Genomic DNA, 22,042 nt, shown 5'->3' on the forward strand with positions numbered 1-22,042 from the left:
AAGCGACATGTTGTGAGCTTGTAGATGCTATTTTCACTAGTTTGCTATTTTCACTAGTTTGGGTCCTCCTGGGCAAGCGTCTAATTTCTCTTTTAGGTCTTGAGCTAAAAAGTTTGTGAACCAGTGATTCAGAGCTGCCTGAAGCTCAGCTGGCCGGCAGCAGCAGCCCCGTGGTACGACGAAGTCTAAAACCACCAGACTTATAAATAAATAAAGGAACCACATGGTCTCTATGACGCAGCGCTGGGCCTATGCGTCACGTGACGGACCGTCGGCCAATCGGGTGCGCAGGGCGTGGTCTGCTCTCTGCCTCCTCCTTCAGTGTTTTTTTTCTTGCAGCAACAATGAAAGATCTAGCGTTGCCAGGTCCGCTTATTATAAGCGACGTTGGCCTTCTTTTTTCTGTAAAGTTGCTTGAAAATATTGCGGGTTTTTTTGGGCTTGTTTCTAAAGTTAGTTGTTTATTTGGGGCTTGTTTCCTAATGCTGTTTAAACCAGTGGTTCTCAAACATCTTCATGTCAAGGAACCCCATTTTAAAATGTATTTGTTCTCTGTTTTAAAAGATATTCCACATTTTTCCACCTCGCGTTGTGAGCTTGTAGATCTGTTATTTTCAAATAGCCGACGTATATAGGTTTAAGATCTGTTATTTTCAAATAGCCGACGTATATAGGTTTAAAGCAGACAAGCACTCACCCCACTGCTCGCTTCTTTTGGGCTTCATGTCTGCATAGACCCGGTTGCTGCTTATTTCTCTCACGACACCTGGCAACGCCGGAAAAGATCCCGTTACTTTGTAGCGAGCTGTACCGTACCGGGACAAACCAAGCCGATCATCACGGTCTATCGCTACATTATAACCATGTTCACACAGTAACCAGCTGGAGAACCGCTGAGCTGTGCATCCACCGCTACAGAGGGGCCCCGGGGGGCCGGGGTGTGTGTGTGTTGTTTATATTAGATCTACAGATCTGTCTATCTGTCTGTCTGTGTCAGCATGCATCCTATGGGCTCTGATGATGATGGTGGTGAAGGCGGCGGTGCTGCAGACATATTTGACTGTATCCAGAGAGGCAACACCGACCAGTGCGTTGACCTGATCCACGATGACCGCTCCATCCTCAAGCAGAAAGGTAAAGATCTAGTATATTATGATCTATAGAGATCTAACTGTACGATCCATGCTCAAGCAGAAAGGTAAGATCTATGTGATCTATCTAACTGTACGATCCATCCTCAAGCAGAAAGGTAAGATCTATTATGATCTATAGATATCTAACTGTACCGTCCATCCTCAAGCAGAAAGGTGGGATCTATTATAATTTATGATCTAGCATACTAATGCATTGATTAGAGATCTAACTGTACAACCGGTCCATCCTCTAGCAGAAAGGTAAGATCTATGACTCTAGCACATGCAGGGTCTTCAACGTAAGGACCCCTTATAGTTTGTACTAGATCTGCTCTTTCCCCCTCTAAACCAAACCTCTTTGCTGAAAATAGCAGATCTGCAAGCTCTCAACGCCTCGAGGCGTTGAGAGCTTGCAGATCTGCTATTTTCAACTAATTAAAAGTGCCCCCTACTATCACACAAACATTTGGTGGCCCCCCCTGTAGTAACTCTGAGGACCCCCTAAGGGTCCCGTCCCGGACCCCCTGTTGAAAACCCCTGATCTAGCATAATGCATCAGAGATCTAACTGTACGACCCATCCTCATGCAGAAAGGTAAGATCTATATGATCTATAGCATAATGCATGGAGATCTACTCCTGTATGCTTACTGTCTATAAGACAGTGGTTCTCCAACGTGTTCATGTCAAAGGACCCCCCAAATGATATGTAGGCTATTATTTGGCTACGGACCCCCATCTCTAAAAAATACTTGGTGCCAGGGAACCCCTGAAGCAAAGATTTAGTGTAAAAAAAAAAAGAAAATGTTAAACAATATTCAAAGATTTGCACGTTTTCAAGATTCTTCCGCAGTGAGTTTGTGGATCCCCATCTGCTATTTTTGAAAAGCCAAAGTATAAAATATGGTGAAAGTGGTTGAAATGATGGTGAAGTAGGCTACATTCGTATAGTAGGCTATATTCGTATTCAGGTGCTGTACTTGAGTACAGTTTTGAGGCACTTTTACTTTACTTGATTATTTCTTATTTCCATTTCATGCTGCATGAATTAGGAGAATGCATAAAGATCTGTGCTACTGTAATCAGGCTGCAATTGGAAAGTAATTTACTCAAGTAGCCTACTTATTTGAGTACAGTGTTGAGGTCCTTTACTTGAGTATTTCTATTTCATGCTATAGCATAATACTTCCAGTACTTACACTTCAGAGGGAAATGTTATAGTCTACTTTTTAATCCACTACATTTTTGACAGCTTTAGATGCTAGTTAATTACTTTGCATAGATTACTAATACAACATGTATTGTTATAATGTATCTACCCAGCAGCACATAAAGTCATTAAAATCAGCTCCACCTTTACCACTGCAACACAAATTATGAACACATTAAAGCTGCACTATGTAACTTTCCTACTCTACCCCGGATGTGAAGTTACATAGTGCCGCTTTAATGTATTATTACAATGCAATCATATGATTGTGAAATGGGCCATTCTGCAAAATGCGTTTTATATCATTTTTAGTCACCTTTACAACGAGGTACAACTTGTGAGGATTGGGCATTCGTGGAATGAGCACCACAGCTAAACGTGTGGGTAGTGCCAACAAACAAATTGCCAAAATCCCCCAATATGCTTCTGTTGGGTAATCACTCTCGTTTTGAGCGACCTGCCAGCACACACCTGCTGAGAGGTCTGTGCCAGTAGTCACAGGTGACTGGCACCTGAACATGGGTTCTGCAACTTTGTTGAGTTTGTGAATATGCTCCAATGCTGCCCCCATGGAAATATGTCACGTTTGTCCCTTCAGGATAAGGCCTGTGCAATAGGCCTTACACACCATTTAGTGTAGCACAGTGGTTCTCAAACGTTTTAATTTCAAGGACCCCCATAACTCTGAGAGTGTACAAATGGAACCAAATGGACCCGGGAGGTTCCATTTGTACACTCTCAGAGTTACACCCTCTCAAGGAACCATGAGGGCCCCTGGACCACACTTTGAGACCCACTAGTGTTTCTAGTGAGCCAACATGCACAACAATATCAGCACCCTGACTCTGTTTGACCAGAATGGAACAGAGCCTTCATTAGTATCATTGGTAACACCTGTGAAGAAAGTAAGAAGAGGCCCAATTTTTCTCCAAAATGGCTGCTGTGCATAGAGCCTATAGGGCAAGTGGAAGCTGGTGTTCCGTTATGCAGAAGTGACGGCATTATCTGGTGTCAGCCCTGGTACCATTTACACACTTAGGACCACGTTCTGTGAGACTGGTGAAGTCAAAGGAAGACAACAACCCAAGAAGACCGGTTCCTCACCCTTGCTTCACTGAGGAACCATAGGTTTTCTTCCAGAGATTTACAGGCAAGATTTACACAACGGTAACAAAGACAGATGTCAAAGTTGCAGGACCCCATGCTCAGGTGTCAGTCTACACACCTGTGACTGACACACACACACCTGCCTGCAAATGGTACCAGAGCTGATATCAAATAATGCGTAATCTGCGTAACGGAACACCAGCTTCACTTGCCCTATTGCACAGGCCTTATCCTGAAGGGACAAACGTGGCATCTTTCCATGTATGGGGGCGGTGTTGCTGCTTGGAGCATACACAAACTCAACAAAGTTGCAAGACCCATGCTCAGACCCATACTCAGGTGCCAGCAGTGGTGGAAAAAGTACTCACATATTTTACTTAAGTAAAAGTATCAATAATGCAATATGGACATACTCTGTTACAAGTAAAAGTCCAGAATTCAAAATGTACTTGAGTAAAAGTACAAAAGGGTAAAACATGTACTTAAAGTACCAAAAGTAAATTGCGACGCATTGTGAGCTTGTAGATCGGCTATTTTCAAATGGCCGAAATATATATAGGGCTGAAGTATTGGAAATTGGAAATACTCAAGTAAAGTAAAAATTCAGTACAGTACTTGAGTAAATGTACTTAGTTACTTTCCACCACTGCTCAGGTGCCAGTCACACATCAGTGACTGGCACCTCTCAGAGAGTGTGTGCTGGCAGGTCGCTCAAAACAAGAGCGATTACCAACAGAAGCATGTTGGGGCACTTTGGTAAAACTAAATGGAATTTTATTCAAAAGACTGTGACTAAAACTAAATCAAAATGTGCTGTCAAAATCAACACTGCATGACATGCTTGTTGTATCATGTCTGCGGTCATATGCCTTGATTTTGTAGACGTAACCTTGCTGCACCTGTAATATTTTTTAATGCTTAATCCTTGTATGCATTTCCCTTTTTGTGGACATAAATAACTTGATAAAGTGTGTGTGTGTGTGTGTGTGTGTGTGTGTGTGTGTGTGTGTGTGTGTGTGTGTGTGTGTGTGTGTGTGTGTGTGTGTGTGTGTGTGTGTGTGTGTGTGTGTGTGTGTGTGTGTGTGTGTGTGTGTGTGTGTGTGTGTGTGTGTGTGGTCCAGGTTGGGGCGGTTTCACGCCGCTCCACTACGCAGCCCTCCATGGTAACCGTGCGCTGGTTGACCTCTTCCTGAGCAACGGCGCTGACCCCAACCTGACGTGTGACGCGGGACAGACCGCCTTCCACTTCGCCTGCAGGTCAGTGAACGTGACAACAAGCCCCTCCCACGTTCCTTAAAAGGATCCCTGGCTAATAAGCCTCATATGCCTAAATACATTATAACTGCCCTATATAACTAAAATAAAAAGAATAAAAACACTTTCAATAATGTATTCATTTTATTAATCTTTTGGGAAGTAGAAGATGTGACGTGTGTACCATATAACTGTCGACCGGTTCAAACTGAAATCTGGACGTTTTGTGTCCGTTTTGGGGCCAAAGCCTTCCTCAGCGTGATAACAGGCTCTATGCACAGCAGCCGTATTAGAGAGAAATTGGGCCTCTGCCTTACTTCCTTCACAGGTCTTACCAATTATACTAATGAAGGCTCTGTTCCATTTAGTGTAGCACAGTGGTTTTCACTATGGTTTCACTATGTGGTTTTCACTTTCAAATGGACCCGCAAGGGTCCATTTGGTTCCATTTGGGCACTCTCAGAGTTACAGACCGCAAGGGTCCATTTGGTTCAATTTGGGCACTCTCAGAGTTACAGACCCGTAAGGGTCCATATGGAACCCCCTCAAGGAACCATGAGGGTCCCTGGACCACACTTTGAGACCCACTGGTGTAGCAGAGTGTTTCCAGTGAGTCAGCACCCTGACTCTGCTTGACCAGAATGGAACAGAGCCTTCATTAGTATCATTGGTAACACCTGTGAAGGTGAAAGTAAGGAAGAGGCCCAATTTCTCCCTAATATGTCTGCTGTGCATAGAGGCCTATTACGCCGAGGAAGGCTTTGGCCCCGAAACGTTGGTTGGTTGGTCGGTAGAGACAGAGATAGTGATGCATCATTGTGGGGGTGCTGCTGAGGACACAGTGTGGTCATCATAATAACACCAGATGGTCGTCCTCCCCAGGCATGGGAACATCTACGTCATGCACCAGATGATGCAGCACGGCGCTGACCTGCGCATCATCGACCTGCAGGGGAAGACCTCCCTGCACCACGCAGTGACCGGAGGCAACATGTGAGTCACATCCACCGCACACACACACACACACACACACACACACACACCACCGCCACACACACACACACACACACACACACACACACACACACACACACTACCGCCACACACACCACTGCCTGCCACACGGTGCTTAATTAATGCCTGGAGCTGGCCGGAGCTCGGCTCAGGAACCGATACCTCCTGTTAGACTGTTGCCGTCTGGCAACGCGCGCCCGTGCGGGTCCGGCCGTTTGTGTGTGTGTGATGTGTATAATATATGCGTGCACGCCCTCCCGCGCATGCGCATAAATGTTCCCTCATGTGCTCAGTGCGCACTGCTCACAGAACAGCTCCGACCAGCATTATGATTATTAAATGTGCATAAATAGTAGGAAACATGTTTGTATAGGGAATGACTAGTTTTAGTTTAGTTGTTGTAAATGTTGCCTTGAAATAGAGAAGCTGAAAAGGGTGGCAGGATGTAGGCTATATAAAGAAATTATGTCAACAGATATGGTGGAAAAACAAACAATGTTTTAAATGTAGTCAGTTACATTGTTAATTTAGTTTGTATTTACTTTTCTAGTTTAAGTTAATTCAATTAAAGACATTGTTGTACACACAAACACAAAAGCAAACGTAAAATAATCAGACAACTTGTTTACTTGAACTACTTTATTTTGAGGAAAAAAAAACAAGCTTCAGAGATTGAACAACATTACACAACATCACTTACATTTTTTCAATGTAATTTAACAGTAGTTTCAAAACAGTCAAGCAAGCCCCCACCAATTGGTTTGGGGCTTGTACTTTGGTTTAGCTTTTTTTGCTCTCTTGTTCTCAGCTGCCTGATGGGCTCTCAGCCAAGTTCTCACATATGTCGTTGGATCCCAGAACCTTCGAGGTGGCCCGTTTATCTTAATGAACATCAAAGATGCTACCCGTGAAACCATTAACCGTGTGCGGGTTGGGGTGATGATTTGATTCATGGCGCTGAAACCCCTTTCACATTCTGCAGTGCTGCATGGAATGACTTTTGTGCAATTCAATAAAGGCCTAAGCTCATCAGGTATAGTTTCTCCTTTTTCCTCAATGAAGTCCCTGAATCGACGTAGTTGAACACACCTGACGACCTGCGCTATTGATATGGTAAGTAGCCAGGTACTCACTCGGCGCACGGATCGAGTGGAACGCATTCTTGCATGCACGCTTGTGCACCTCGCGTGCACATCCGTGCATGTGCCTGCGCGTCCCCCTGGCCAAATAAGTGGTTGCTTGGCGTGCAACCCTGTCCACTGAGCATTGCACCCCTGTATGCGTGTCTGTGTGGGTTTGTGTGTTCACTGTGGGTCCAGGACATGGCAACGGGTGAGAGAGGCAACGGGTGTGCTGGTCCGTCCGTCCATCTGTGTGTGTGTGTATATTTGTGTGTCTGTGTGGGTTCGCGTGTGTGTGTGTGTTGGAACTGTTGCAGGTACCAACAGTCACTTTCCATCCCTGACATATTCTCTGGACATCTCGCATAACCCAAACTGCACATTCGGTGCTCATATCCCCCGACGGGTATGGTCTAGTATTATTCATTTAGCTTTAACATTTCCCCTCAATGTCCCTTCCTGCAATGGAAAAGCACCGTGGATTCATTTAGACTGAGTGAGGTTCGTACATCTTCACAAAATAACCACTTTATTATTCGCTGTTAGAAAAGTTACGCCCGTCGGTTGGCAAGACTGACGGGCTCCTGAGCTCCGGGCGGCACCTAATGAATGATGCAATGCATCTCTTTATTCAACAGGAGCGTTTCTTCCATTCATTTGCCTGCAAATCAGTGGTGTGTTCTACCGCGGTACGCTGTATACGCCGTATGGCCTGCAGATTTTTTCCGTCGCCACCGTATACATCCAAAAACAGTTCGAAACGGCGTATCTGATACGTTGATACGCATCTGATACGCTGCACCCAGGAGTGGCTGGGCTGGGGGGGCGCAGCAATACAAACAGCAAGAATGTGGTCTGACTAGTCTAACTGTGTTGATGGCTTATCATGTGTGAGGCTATTGTTCTTGAGGTGATAATTAATGGCTATTGGAGAAGGAATTCATTCACACATTTCAACGACCTGCCATTCACTTCATTGAACGTAGGTCACTGAATTGAGTACTTCATTAGTATTTAAATTGCGCGTCATAGCACAGCAAAATCTTGAATCTTCAATACAGTTTGTGTCTTCAATGCCAAGTTAATACTATTCTGTAATAGATACAGGAATGCTCGCTGTTAACACTGCTATTATATCTGATAAGCCTAACCAGCATTTATTTATAACAATCCTTGCACTTCTATGGTAATAAAAAGAAAAAGAAAATGCATCTAAGGCTAAAAGCAGCTCCGAAGTGGTTGAGTTACAGGGTGATTAACATTAGAAACAGTAGAGAATCAGTACAAAGCATATTGTAAGTGTACTCAGTGTTACTGTGAAACTGGGCCTGAGTGGGCCTGGACGAGTTTGTGCTAGGGGCTATGCGCGCGCAATCTTTTTACATTAATTAATTGTACGCGCATGCGTGCCGTGCGTGTGGGAGGAACTAGGGGGGGAATAGTTATAGTATACCCTCCAAAGAAATCTAGAACACACCACTGCTGTAAATATATTGTCACTGTTGGGGAAGAAACCTCTTATCTCCATATTCTAACCTTTTGTGTTTTTTTTGGTAAATTAACAGCCCTACTTGATCACACTACAGCGTCACACACAAAAGTATCAAAAGTAGCAGATCTACAAGCTTCGCGACGTGTTTCGAGCTTATAGATCTGCTACGTTTTGCTGCTTTTGAATTTGAATTCTGAAAGGTTTTGGACGTGTGCAGTTTCCTCCGGACAGAGAGACAAATATCATTTTTTTTAGAAGGGTTGCCTGTGTGTCACACAATGCAAACATTTTACACACAGATTGTAGGAGCCATGAATTGGTTTATTGTTATTACGGGGCCAGGCTTCCAGCATGGACCCGTTTTGTTATTGGTATTATTACGGGGCCAGGCTTCCAGCATGGACCCATATTGTTATTGGCATTATTCCGTTTCTTCTTCTTCTTCTTCTTCTTCTTTTTCTGCCGTTTTTGCCAGTTCTGGCTGAACCGTGCAGTCGCTTTTTATGAAACTCGGCCATATGATAGATGGTCATGAAAAACGATCAAAAAGTAAATCTCACAATCTTTCGTCAAAAGGTGGCGCTATAGCACTCAGTTGAAAATGACAACTTTGAACAGGTACAACTCATGCCCTGTTTCACCTACAGCCATGAAACTTCGATGCACACATGCGTCTCCTCATGCTGAACAACTTTCACACTCTGACTTTTGAACTCTGACCTTTAGATCTCCCACCATTTTGAATTATATGAAAAACAGTTAAAACCTATCTCCTCCTGGGATTTTTGAGTAATCTGCACGAAACTTTTTACACATGAACTTTGGACCTATACCAAAAAACGTTTGCAAAATATCTTCCATAAGTGAAAAAATGAAGCTTTAATGAGCCAATGAATATTGCAGTTTTATGACAATTATTCATCTGCCCCTAACACATACATGCAGACTTACCATTCTTTGAAACTTTGCAGAAATGTAAAGGGCCATTCCAAATATCACTGAAACCAATCTTACTCCAATTGGTCAAACGGGGGCGCTATAGCAATTTTTTGAAAATTGAAACTTTAAACAGGCAAAAGTCATGCCTCGTTTGGCCGACAGCCATTAGACCTGCTTACACATGTGCCTTGACTAATGAGGAACACATCTATCCCGTTGACCAGTAAGCACCGCCCTTAGATTGTCCGCAATCTTGAGCAGTTTGAAAAACACTTAAACCCAGGATTTTTCAGCTATTTGCGTGAAACTGTATGATCTGTGTGATCTCCTTTTTCACAGGTTCGTGTCTGTTGGTCCAATAGCGTCCCGCTTAAGTGTATGTCTCATAACCTCAAGGTCACAGGTTCAAGCCTCACTTGGTGCAGACTTCATCTAAGTTGCATTTCACACAACATGACTATCAATGAATACATTTGCAATTGTTAAAGATAACATGAAATACTTAATTGAGTGTTTTTTACATACTTCATTGTGAAAATAGCTGATCTACAATCACACAACTTTTCAGATAGCAATGAGAGTATGTTTTTTCAATAACATACTTCATTGTGAAAATAGCCGATGTACAATCTGACAACTTTTAATGGTTTGTGAGCTTGTAGATCGGCTACTTTCACTAGTTTTGGTTCTGAGGAGATGTACAATTTCTTCATTGGTAAATGGTTTGTGAACGAGTGATCTTTGTGTTAGTGAAACAGGGGCTTGGGTCATGACAGAAGGCAAGAGTTTGTGATCCTCAACAGACAATATCAGCCTGGACAAAGCTATAGCACTATAGGTAGTGTTGCAGCTACCTAAGAGTGCCTCACGATCGCAAGGTTGCCGGTTCAAGCCTCACTTGATGCAGACTCATTTAAGTTGAATTGCAAAAAACATGATTCAATCTATTCCGTTTCCATGTCTCTCTCTCTCTCTTCAATCTATTCCGTTTCTATCTTCAATCTATTCCGTTTCCATGTCTCTCTCTCTGTCTCTTCAATCTATTCCGTTTCTATCTTCAATCTATTCCGTTTCCATGTCTCTTCAATCTATTCTCTCTCTCAAATGAGTCGATGAAATGAAATTTGTCCCTGAGCAAGACTCTTAACCCCAATTGCTCACAGGCCCTCATTGGAAACAAGACCGCAAGGACTTTCATGAACTGACCTGTTAAAGGAATTATCATTTCTCTTTCTCTCTCCTGGCCCCGTATCATCGCTGCTTGCAGCTATATTTATGATTATGTTTGGTTATTGTTATTTATATATTTGGTCAATGCCCTGTCACTGGTGTGTGTGAGTGAATGATTGAGTGACGGGCATAGGGGAGGATACCTGGTTACCTCAAAAGCACCACCTGACTACCTGCTGAGTGACAGACAGAGAGAGAGAGGGGGTGTTTGGAAGCCTACTTTTTGTTGACCGCTTTATACTTTATTTTGCTTTATTGTTTTGATTACTGTGATCGCCTTGCTATGAGTTTAAGCACCTTTAATTACGTTCTTTTTTGTTGCTTTAATAAACCCCTTAAAACGTATCGTTTGGATCCAGTGAATCTCCTTTTGTTTGTAGCGCGTCACACAATAGACCTGGCCCATCTCATCGCCTCTCGCGACTTATTTTAGTTATTTTAGTTTTCCTGCAGTCGCAAACACAGATAAAGCAACGTAATCATTTTTTTCCGAAACGAGGAATCTTTTTCACAGTGAATATCATCCTGTATGGATGAGGCATCAACTATTTGGTTCCATTTGGACGCTCTCAGAGTTATGGGGGTCCTTGAATTAAAAGGTTTGAGAACCACTGTGCTACACTAAATGGAACAGAGCCTTCATTAGTATAATTGGTAAGACCTGTGAAGGAAGTAAGGCAGAGGCCCAACTATATACTGTATATGTATATCGGTTTGATGCCAAATCTTAGCAGTCACACTCCCGATAAATATTGATATTAGGGGTAAGAAACTATTCGGATATCAATAGACGCCTTAACAGACAACGTCACACAGATAAGAAACAGCATAAGCGCGCGCAGGTCGGCAGCAAAAGAACCCCACCTCTCATAAGATGCATGTAAAAGTGGTCACAGCCTCACGTGTAAAAATGCATCCCATCAAACTTTCAGATGCTGTTTTTCTCCCAGTATGGAGGAAGAATGCTTAGGAATTTTACTGTGATCTCTCGCTCTTGAAATATATAATCCTTGGTTTCTGTTGTGTGTAAACACAATAATAACAACTCAAAGCAGTTGTCCCCCAAACCCCTCCTCCAGTGGCTGTCATAAGAACGGAGGGAGCGCTCTGTGATCATGGCACCAGAACCTGCTTGGCTCACGCAGCTGCAGCCCGCCAAGCCTGATTTATGCTCCGTCCCGCGAAGGTGTCGTGCGCAGAGAACGGCCAAGAATAGCAGACCTCCAAGCTCACAGCGTTCGCATCCGCGACGCGGTTGTGAGCTTTTATGTCTGCTGTTCTCGGTGCACAATACCGTTGTGCGATGAAGTATATATGTCTCGCCAGGGCGCACCTCACTAGCCTACACACAGAGGAGGTTGAATGAAGTGAAACCAGCAAAACCCCAAAACAGCAGGTTTGGGGATCTGTTGGGAATTGATTACATGAAACAGTCATCTGTGCGTCCAGTCTCAATGTTTGTAAACACATAATTGGTCTATAATATTTAATTATTGGATTCATGTTGGATTATTGGATCAAAAATTCCAACTTGTGTCACTTTTAGGATTCAAATTCAAAAACAGCAAACATAGCAGCTCAAAATGTGTCGCTCTGCGTTTTGAGCTTATGGATATGCTACTGCTACTGATGTACACACAGTATGATCAAGTAGGACATTAATTCATGTGGGGAAAAAAAAGTTAAAATAGGGAGAAGAGAGTTTTCCTGCCCGACAACAGCGATGTAATGCCTGGCTGGTTGTGTTTTTTTTTCTCCTCAGTGTTGCCATGCACTACCTGTGGGAGACGGGCATGTTCCGCTTCTCTGACACAGACCTGTACCGAGTCACACCTCTACACCTGGCTGCCTCCACCGGCAACACCGAGGTGGTCCGCTACCTGCTCAGAGTGCAGGTAACACACACACACACACACACACACACACACACACACACACACACACACACACACACACACACACACAGACACAGACACTGAGGTGGTCCGCTACCTGGTCAGAGTCCAGGTGACACACCGTACACACACACACACACACACACACACACACACACACACACACACACACACACACACACACACACACGTTACCCACATTCAATATGAATGAAATAATCAATCAATCTAGGAACACATCTGTGTCATTTTATTTATTTTTTAAAGATTTTTTTTTGGGCTTTTTATACCTTTTATTTAGAGAGGGACAGGGAAAGTAGGCTGACAGGAAATGGGGATAGAGATGGGGGGTGACATGCAGCAAAGGTTGTCGGGAACAGGAGTCGAACCCACGACACGCTGTCAGGCTGGCATTGCAGCCTAGGGTGCCGGGACCGTCACGCTACAGCCCAGGCCATCTGTGTCATTTTAAGATTTCTGCCCGACAGCAACGATTTAGTCTAGTTTCAGTCGATTAAATATCATAAGATTATAGTCTACTAAATCTACAGTTGATTTAGTGACTATAATGTATCGGTGCCTTAATGCGTCGTAATGGCTGATTTTACCCTTGGTTGCATGCTGAAAATAGCCGATCTAAAAGCTCACAACGCGTCGCAGCGCGACGCGTTGTGAGCTTGCAGATCTGCTATTTTCAGAGCGCAACACCCGAGCACAACCAAACATAAAATGACTTAAAATGACTCTTCTCCACTAGTTTTTATTTGTTGACGAAATTGTCAGCATATTTAGTCATCATAGCTTTGTTTTCATTTAGTTTTTGTCATTGAAAAAAGACGATTTTTTTTTTGCCACAGTTTTAGACGACAAAATGAACACTGGAGTGAAGCCTACCTGTCTTTGTCTTTGTGTTTGTGTGAGCTGTTCTCTCTCTCTCTCCCTCTCTCTCCCTCTCTCCTGTGTTTGCCAGAGGTGTGCAGTGGACGCGGTTGACCAGCAGGGTGCGACGGCGCTGCATGTGGCAGCAGAGCGGGGGTGTGTGGAGGTGTGCTGGACACTGCTGCAGAAAGCTGGCTACAGGCTGCTGCATGAGAGGAACCACAGCGGCCTGACCCCTCTGGACCTCAGCCGGCAGGGCAAGACCTTCCGGTCAGTCCATAGCACACATTTTTACCAGTGGGTCCCCAGTGGGTCGCCAGCAAATATCCCCTTCTTTTTGGTTTCCTTCATTCATTTCATGAATTAAATACAGAAAAAAATAATTGATTTAAAACAAGAAGAAACCCAATTATTCCATAAATTAAATTAAAAAAAACTTAGAAGTAGTGAAAATAGCAGCTCTACAAGCTCTGATCTTGTAAATCTGCTATTTCCTGGGGAGGCATAAAATCCATAGCATCTAGGTCAGTGGTTGCCAACATTTGTTATAATAAAATCAAATAAAATTATGATTTTTCAGAAGAAATATAATAATAATCAATACTTTTTCAAAAGAATTTCAGACATTTAAAAGAAAATCTAACACATTTCCATCTAACTATATAAATGGCGAGCAACTTCCGTGCCCTCGGTGTCCACACCCCACAGCTCTGTTATCGACTAAACACAACACCGTCACACCACATGTCGCCAACACTGTCGCCACGGCGGGCGGCCTGAATTTACGTTTTGCGTAGGGCACCTGCCATGCCTCACTACACCGTTCCCACCTCGCAACATAATTAATTCTACTCACCAAATGTCGGACACAACGGAAGTGGAAGCAGCTTCCTACCGCTTACCGTGCGTACCACCGAGGCCAACACAACACGACGGCCCGCCATTGAAAATCCCCAAAACAACAAGAGCACGTTGCTCTGCTCTGCTCCACACACCAGGCTAGGTTCATGACACCAAAGGATTAGCCAGTGATGTCATCATTACTGGTCAACACACCAGGCTAGGTTCATGACAGCAAAGGATTCGACAGTGATGTCATCATTATGCAACCCGGAAGTACACATCGCCGGCATTGGGATGCCAGGTTGGGATGCCACGCCAGAAACAAGCAAGAACCTGCATGATTTTTTTTTTTTTTTTTTTTTTTTTTTTTTTTTTTTTACCGTTTGGAGATTTTCATCCGACGACTTTGGCGCGGACCACCAGGGGGTCCGCGGACCCCCTGAAACATAAAAAATATTATTTCTTCCCAATTTTTTTCTCATTTTTTTTACTTTTACATTACAACTTTTTTTTTTTTTTTTTTTTTTTTCCCAAATGTTCATCCCATATATACACGCGCCCACGCTGGGCCCCGTGCGCGGCTGGGGGTTTCGGGCGGCCGTAGGCCGCCCGGACCTCTAGTAATTAATATAACTTGTTAGAAACAGTGCGTGGCAAGACCTTCCAGTGAGTCCAAAGCCTCTAGTAGAGCTATTACGGTAACCGAAAATATATTGAAACCAACATTTAAAACAAATAACCGACTTAATCTTGCTCATGTAATTAATTAAACGAATACAAGTAATATACATAGTTTTTGTTCTTATATATTAACCAATCGAACACGAAAACATTCCTTGTATTTCTTTATATATATATTTTATATCAATTGTATTTAAATTAGACTGATTATCCACTTAAGCCCTTTATTACACTTCATTGTACAATGTGAGCTTGCAAATCAATGTTTTTATAATGAGATCGTTCATTAATCGTAACTGCGGCAAAAGTTTTAAATAATGGTCATATTGATTTGAAGTGGTATCGCCCAGGCCTACCTCTGCCTCTAGGCCACTTCGGTGAAACACTGGCCATTGTGTCCAGAGATCTGTTCCTCTCTTAGGATGCTTATGTTGATTAAAATGTTGATATATTATGCTTGTTCTTCCAGACATCAGCAGCTGACCAAACTCCTGAGTCGCTCCATCAAGGAGCCAATTCACCACAGACCCAAAGAGGATCACGGTAAAAAAATAAAAAGATTTTTGGCTGTGTTTTTCAACCTTTTTCATATCAAGGTCCATTATTTATTATTTCTGCCCGACAGCAACGATATATAGCCCATCATATAATGTGTCATTTTTTCCCCTGTCTTCTGATTAGTCCTCTATTACTGGACGCTGCTGTTTCCTTCCGTGGGGGGGGCTGCCATCCTGCTGATAGCGTGCTGGATGGGGGGCTACGGTGGGCTAACATGTAGCCTGCTGTTCCCCTGGTTGGCCAGGAGCATCTTCACCCAGTATCACCGCATGACCACTTACCAAAGGTAAGCCGTTGTTAACACTACTACTATTACAGCAGTGCTTCTCAAACGTTTTCATGTGAAGGACGCGCGTGCTTTCAAATGCCACCGCAATACTGTCAGAGGCCGAGCCCCCGGAATCCAAACACCGCCCACGGCCACTTCCATTGGCTCGTCATCCCTCGAGTGACAAAATGTTTGACTATGAGAACATACACACTAGCGCCGTTACAGTATATCAAGCAAAGCGACGTCATTATTATATTTGTATTTATATTATATAAACTGCTGGTCGGCTGCCACTCTTAGTTCTTTTAAAGAAAAGAAAATCGCCTTTTAAAACACCTGTTTCTGTTTGCCGATGCCTTTCACACCAGCCTGATCTCACAGAACACGGTGAAATAGCACGGAATGAAAATTCCATAAATAGACGACTAGAAAACCCCGAAAAGCCGTGCATGAGAGCCGCGAATCCCACGGTGAAATAACACGGGTTGCAACCAGTGTTGATTTTGTCAGCAAATTTTGATTTAGTTTTAGTCATAGTCTTTTGAATAAAATTCCATTTAGTTTTAGTCATATTTTAGTCATCTGAAATGATTTAGTTTTTGTCTAGTTTTAGTCGACTAAATCTACAGTTGATTTAGTCGAATAAAATGTATTTTGTCGGTGCCTTGATGGCGTCGTAATGGCTGATTTTACACTTGGTTGCATGCTGAAAATAGCCGATCTACAAGCTCTCAACGCGTCGCGCTGCGACGCGTTGAGAGCTTGTAGATCTGCTATTTTCAGAGCGCAACACCCGAGTGCAACCAAATATAAAATGACTTCCCTCACTAACATTTTAGTCTAGTTTTTATTTGTTGTCAAAATTGTCAATATATTTAGTCTTAGTTTTAGTCATCAAAGCGTAGTTTTATTTCGTTTTTATTTAGTTTTCGTTAGTGAAAAAAGGTAGTCGACAAGCATCTTCCGTCATAGTTTTAGTCGACGAAATCAACACGGGTTGCAACCCGGAAGCAGAGCAGTCCCCACATCACGATTTACCATTCTGTGCCTATCGGTACAGAACTCGGAGGGCGCCGAGTAGGCTCAAGAGCAACTCGTTCGCTTTAGCTTGCTCGGTGGTGCCTTGCGTGGCTCTAGTTCGCTTGAGACTGCGCGCCTCCGTCATGGTACAAAACGTAACAAAGTCAATGGAGGAGATACGAGGCGGCTATGCACGGCTTTTCGGGTTTTCTAGTCGTCTATGTACGGAATGTCAATCCGTGCTATTTCACCGTGTTGTGTGAGACCGTATTGTGCACACAGTTATTTATTTCCCCCCTTTCACTTCTGGTCGATTTCCCAATGAATGGATGAGAATATGTTATGTATGTTATATTGTAGATATGTTATATTGGGGGCAAGGGACACCGTCATACTATGATTAAGGCATTGCTTGACAAAACAAATACGTATTTTCAATGAAAAAAGTGTCAGAATATGAATGATCCTTTTATACATATGATGTGCTCATGTGTTGTTTTCATGGAGTGATGGCTGTTGTCTTTGTGTGTGTGTGTGTGTGTGTGTGTGTGTGTGTGTGTGTGTGTGTGTGTGTGTGTGTGTGTGTGTGTGTGTGTGTGTGTGTGTGTGTGTGTGTGTGTGTGTGTGTGTGTGTGTGTGTGTGTGTGTGTGTGTGTGTGTGTGTGTGTTTGTTCCAGGTTACCCAACCCCATCTACCTGGGAACGCTCATAGCTGGACTGTTCCACTCTCTGCTCTGCTTCTATGCAAAAATAATGCCCAATATCCTTCAAAGAAAAGTGACATTTGTGACCTTGTATGTTTATGTTTAAGAGACGCCACTGTCTTGTGTGCCGCCTTACTCCTTCTGCCTTTTTGGCATGTTTTACTGTTTTGAAAAACCTTTTAAAATAATGAAAATAGCCGATCTACATCCACACGTTGTGAGCTTGTAGATCGGCTATTTGAACTATTTTTAAATGTTTTTCAAAATTGTAAAAAAAAAAATGCTTAAAACGTCTAGGCGTAACGTGGCGCGCAATATAGGGCCTGAATTTGTCTAAGATGTTTAAGAGGAAGCACTTTATTTATAGAAGACGTTGTCTACAAATAAAGACGTATTTTACTTGGTGTGCGGGTTCCATCCTTTAAAACTTTAGTTTGCTTTTAACCCAGCACCCAGTGGTGGAAAGTAACTAAGTACATTTACTCAATTTTTACTCATTTACGCTATTTTCAAACATTTTAGCACTTTTACTTTTGATACTTAAAGTACTGTATATTTTGATGCCAATACTTTTGTACTTTTACTCAAGTAACATTTTGAACACAGGGCTTTTACTTGTAACAGAGAATTTTTATATTGTGGTATTGATACTTTTACTTAAGTAAAATATCTTGAGTACTTCTTCCACCAATACCAGCACCCTTTGTTGATGTGCGTATATACTGTAGTTATTTCCTCTTGTATGTGACAGATGACACTCAGCTTTTTGGACCTTAACCGTGTGTGGTTCACGCGTGTGGCCGACCGGCACCCTGGTCCAGGTTTCCATGGTGCACTTCTCCCTGGTCATGGGCTTGTTCTGTAAGATTCTGACCCAGGACCCAGGGACCCTGGCCAGGCAGGACGCGGACCCCCGCTTCTCCTGTGTGGCCGACCTGGTGGAGAACAACCAGAGTCCACACAGGTTCTGTCCATACTGTGAGGTAAGGAAACCCAGAATGTTCATATTATAGGTTGAACTGCAGGGAAGGAGATTTGGGTTTTTGGACTAAACTACACCAGGGGGTTCTCACACTTTTTTTCAGCTTGAGACCCAAAAATGCGGGGTGTCCCCCGGGACTGTCAGGCAGAAACCTCTTATGTCCATATTTTTACTTTTAGTGTTTTTTTTGTAAATTAACGCCCTACTTAATCGTACTACAGCGTCACTCATCAAAAGAAGCAGATCTGAGTTTGTAGATCTGCTACTTTTCTACTTGTGAATTTGAATCCTAAAAAGTAACACTTTTGGACATATGAAGCTTCCACCCGACAGACGAAAAATACATTATGAATGATTCACGTATGCCCTAGTACTGCAGTAACACAATAGCTCACCATGTGTCACATCACAATTGTGAGCTTCTGCTACCGTTATTTTAGCTGTTTTTGACAATTTTTGAAAATTTCTGGAAAATGGCTGAAAATCATTGAATAGTTTTAAAAATATTTTGAAAGAAATTATATTTGAAAATAAATAAATATTGTTGGAAAGGAGTGTGCAACCCTATGTTACACTGACACTCAAATCAGTCAATTCCAAGCCAGATTTAACATTACTAAAAAAGTCCAGTAGATGGCGATATTAGCTGATAGACCATTGAGTATTGCCTGCACTTCTGAACACTGATAAGAGCCTGTCTGCCAAGGGTCATCGCCATGCTGGCTTGTGGTGGACATTTTTGTCAAAATTCTAATGAATGGACAATATTATTACCAAATAACATAATACATAGCCTTAACTTACCTTTACAGGTCTGTAACTCATAGAGTGCAAACATACGGTTCCATTTGTGCACTCTCGAGTTATGGGGGTCTCTAATAAAAAGTTAGAGAATCACTGTCCTAGTGGACTCCTAATCTGCCATAGTGTCATAGTAAATCAGTGTCATACATATTCTGAGGAAAACCTGGAGAATGAGACATTCATAATTTGGTTTTATGATCAAAATAAGAAAGTTATAAAGTGACAGGGCCAAGTCTGGCCATGGACACATTGATGCCAGGTCATTGTGACATCTGACACCTATAGTGTGTATAGTTTCAATGTACAGGCTGATGATAGGTTATTGGTTTACGTATGTATTAGCTATTATTGTCTCTGCCAGGCCGATAGGCATGGCGAGAGAGTATGTTTTACCCTCCGTCCGTCCGTCCGTCCGTCCGTGTGTGTGTCCGTCCGTCCTTCTGTCTGCGACCAGCTAATCTCCGCCACCGTTGGCCCGATCGCTATGAAACTGCACACACACACTCCCTGGATGCCACAGCAGAACCTCTGTCCCACATTTTTCAGATCAGCCTCTCATAGCGCCACCATGAGGCCGACTTTTGCAAAACACATTTTTTAATGTTACTCCTACAGATTTTCTCCAAATAATACACAAATCGGTACACAGTATCTCTATAGGCATGTGATCAACACGGATCTGTCCGATTTTCCATATTCCATCCTGATTGGCTAAGATTGGCTTTCAAAGTTAGCAGGATTGGTTCATTTTGAACAAAATGCCTCAAATCATGAACGCAGCATGCACTTTCCGTGCAATTGTCCACGTACATTCCCACTTGGCCCAGGAAGAATTGTCACTTGAAAACTTTCAAATCAGCCTCATGGTGGCGCTATAACAGGCCGATTCACGTTTTTAGCTATAACTGCACCGATCTGCGTGCAACTTTGCATGCACACTCCTTAGAGGCCAAGGAAAAACCTTTGCCGTGCATTTTTCACATATGCCTTTTAGAGCGCCACCAGGAGGCTGAGTTTTGAAAAACAATTTTTTTGCTCTTACTCCTTCAGATTCTGTTAAAAAATCACGCAAATCGGTACACAGTCTCTCTATAGTCATGTGATCAAGAAGGATGTGTCCGATACTTCATATTCTATCCTACTTGGCTAACATTGGCTTCTTAAGTTTGCAGGATAGGTCAGTTTTGAACAAAATTCCTCATTCCTCAAATCATGAACGCAGTGTGCGATTTCTGTGAAATTTTGCACACACATTCCCACTAGGCCGAGGAAGAAATGCCACCCTTTTCACATTGGCCTGTTATAGCGCCACCAGCTGGTCTAATTTAGCAAACCACATTTTTGGAACATAATGCCTCAAATCATGAATGCAGTGTCCGATTGCCGTGAAAGGCCTAAGAAGAAATGGCACCCTTTTCACATTGGCCTATTATAGCGCCACCAGGAGGCCATAATAACCTACCTGACCTGGCGGAGACTTGTGCTCCGAGGAACACTTTTTCTAGTTAGATTATTAGTTTACTTATGTAATACTTTATTATTAGATTACTAGATTACTATTCCTATGCATTTGATGTATTATCTTGTGTTGTCCTTGCTTGACTGTGAATCACTCTGGATTAAGAGCGTCTGCTAAATGCCTGAATTGTACACTGACCCCTGGTATCTGCCCACCACCCTGTCTCTCCTCTGCTCTAGCTGTTCCAGCCGGACCACGCCAAGCACTGCAAGCTGTGCGACGTGTGCGTCCAGGACTACGACCACCACTGCCTCTTCCTCAACCTGTGCGTCGGGCGCCGCAACCACCGCCTCTTCCTGGTCTTCATCCTGGCCATGGCCGCCGCCCACCTCCTCTTCATCTTCACCGCCGTCGACTACCTGCTGTACGTGGTCACCGAGTTGGGGGGCCGCGGCGCCACCTCCTGGCTCTCCCTGCTGGGCGCCGAGTCGTGGGTGGTGGCGCTGGCCGTGATGAACGGCATGACGCTGCTGTGGGAGGCGTGGCTGCTGAGCGAACAGTTCGACGGCATCGCCCAGGGCACGACCACGTACTTCAGACAGAGCAGCAGCAGCGGCGACCCGGCCAACCTGGCCTCGCAGCGGTCGCTGAGGCAGCGCTGCGCCACCGTGCTGTCCTTTCTGCTGGAGGGACGGAGGCAGATCAGGCTGGACAGGACCACCATCGACATTTAAAAAGCCTGAAAGCGGCGGGAGTCTTCAACAGGGAGGGGGGGGGCCCTAGGGGGGGTCCTCAGTGTTACTACTGGGGGGGCCCGCCAGATCTTAATTGTGTGATTTTTTTTTCTTTCTTTTTTTACATTAACCACTTGAACCCTAGCATCACTATTCAGAGGAGAACTTTAGCCGAAAATAGCAGATCTACAAGCTCACAACCGTTGTGAGCTTGTAGATCTGATATTTTCGGCCAAAGAGGTTTGGTGTAGGGGGGGAAAAAAGAGCAGACCAAGCACAGAGTGAAAGATCAAATGTACTAACTATTGACTGTTTAAAGGGATAGTTCACCCCCAAAATATTATTTTTCTTATATCGATTAGTCACCCCATGGAGACTTGAATTCATGGATATCTTTTTGTTTTTGTCTCATTCCTAAACCAATAACTTGGATCAGCTGGTCATCAAATTATTGCCTTAGAAATGTGACAAAAACAAAAAAATATCCATGAATTCAAGTCCTCATGGGGTGAATAATCGATAGAAAGAAATTACATTTTTTTGGGTGAACTATCCCTTTTAAGTGGTTAAATGTCTGAAACATTGACATGAATCCAACACACACTGATGATAGTGCTCTCAAACAAGTCTGTGAAAGAGTGTAATATGCAACACAATTTTATACATTATGTCATCTCTCTCTCAGCTAAGTGGTCCTTGGGCTGAATAACATT

At 43.3% G+C, this 22,042-nt stretch overlaps 1 protein-coding gene across 1 annotated transcript; it reads left to right on the forward strand.

The window, feature by feature from the left end:
• The first annotated feature begins 832 nt into the window (after window positions 1-832).
• On the forward strand, window positions 833-21,607 carry LOC311059238 (uncharacterized protein). The gene is made up of 10 exons (XM_084076968.1): window positions 833-1,134; window positions 4,571-4,706; window positions 5,586-5,696; window positions 12,262-12,394; window positions 13,365-13,543; window positions 15,267-15,340; window positions 15,479-15,641; window positions 17,324-17,406; window positions 18,143-18,333; window positions 20,835-21,607. The coding sequence occupies exons 1-10, from the start codon at window positions 999-1,001 to the stop codon at window positions 21,327-21,329; spliced, it is 1,701 nt and encodes a 566-aa protein (XP_083933094.1). The 5' UTR covers window positions 833-998; the 3' UTR covers window positions 21,330-21,607.
• The last annotated feature ends 435 nt before the right edge of the window (window positions 21,608-22,042 follow it).

The sequence above is a fragment of the Gymnoscopelus microlampas genome (genome assembly GCF_963454915.1).
Source record: "Gymnoscopelus microlampas genome assembly, chromosome: 13".
Taxonomy (NCBI): domain Eukaryota; kingdom Metazoa; phylum Chordata; class Actinopteri; order Myctophiformes; family Myctophidae; genus Gymnoscopelus; species Gymnoscopelus microlampas.

Bases quoted from the DNA above. Each gene is read 5' to 3' on its own strand.
- LOC311059238 (XM_084076968.1), top strand. From the start codon at position 999: ATGCATCCTATGGGCTCTGATGATGATGGTGGTGAAGGCGGCGGTGCT. The intron at 1,135-4,570 runs GTAAAGATCTAG...TGTGTGGTCCAG, and splicing joins CTCCATCCTCAAGCAGAAAG to GTTGGGGCGGTTTCACGCCG. The intron at 15,642-17,323 runs GTAAGCCGTTGT...TGTTTGTTCCAG, and splicing joins CGCATGACCACTTACCAAAG to GTTACCCAACCCCATCTACC.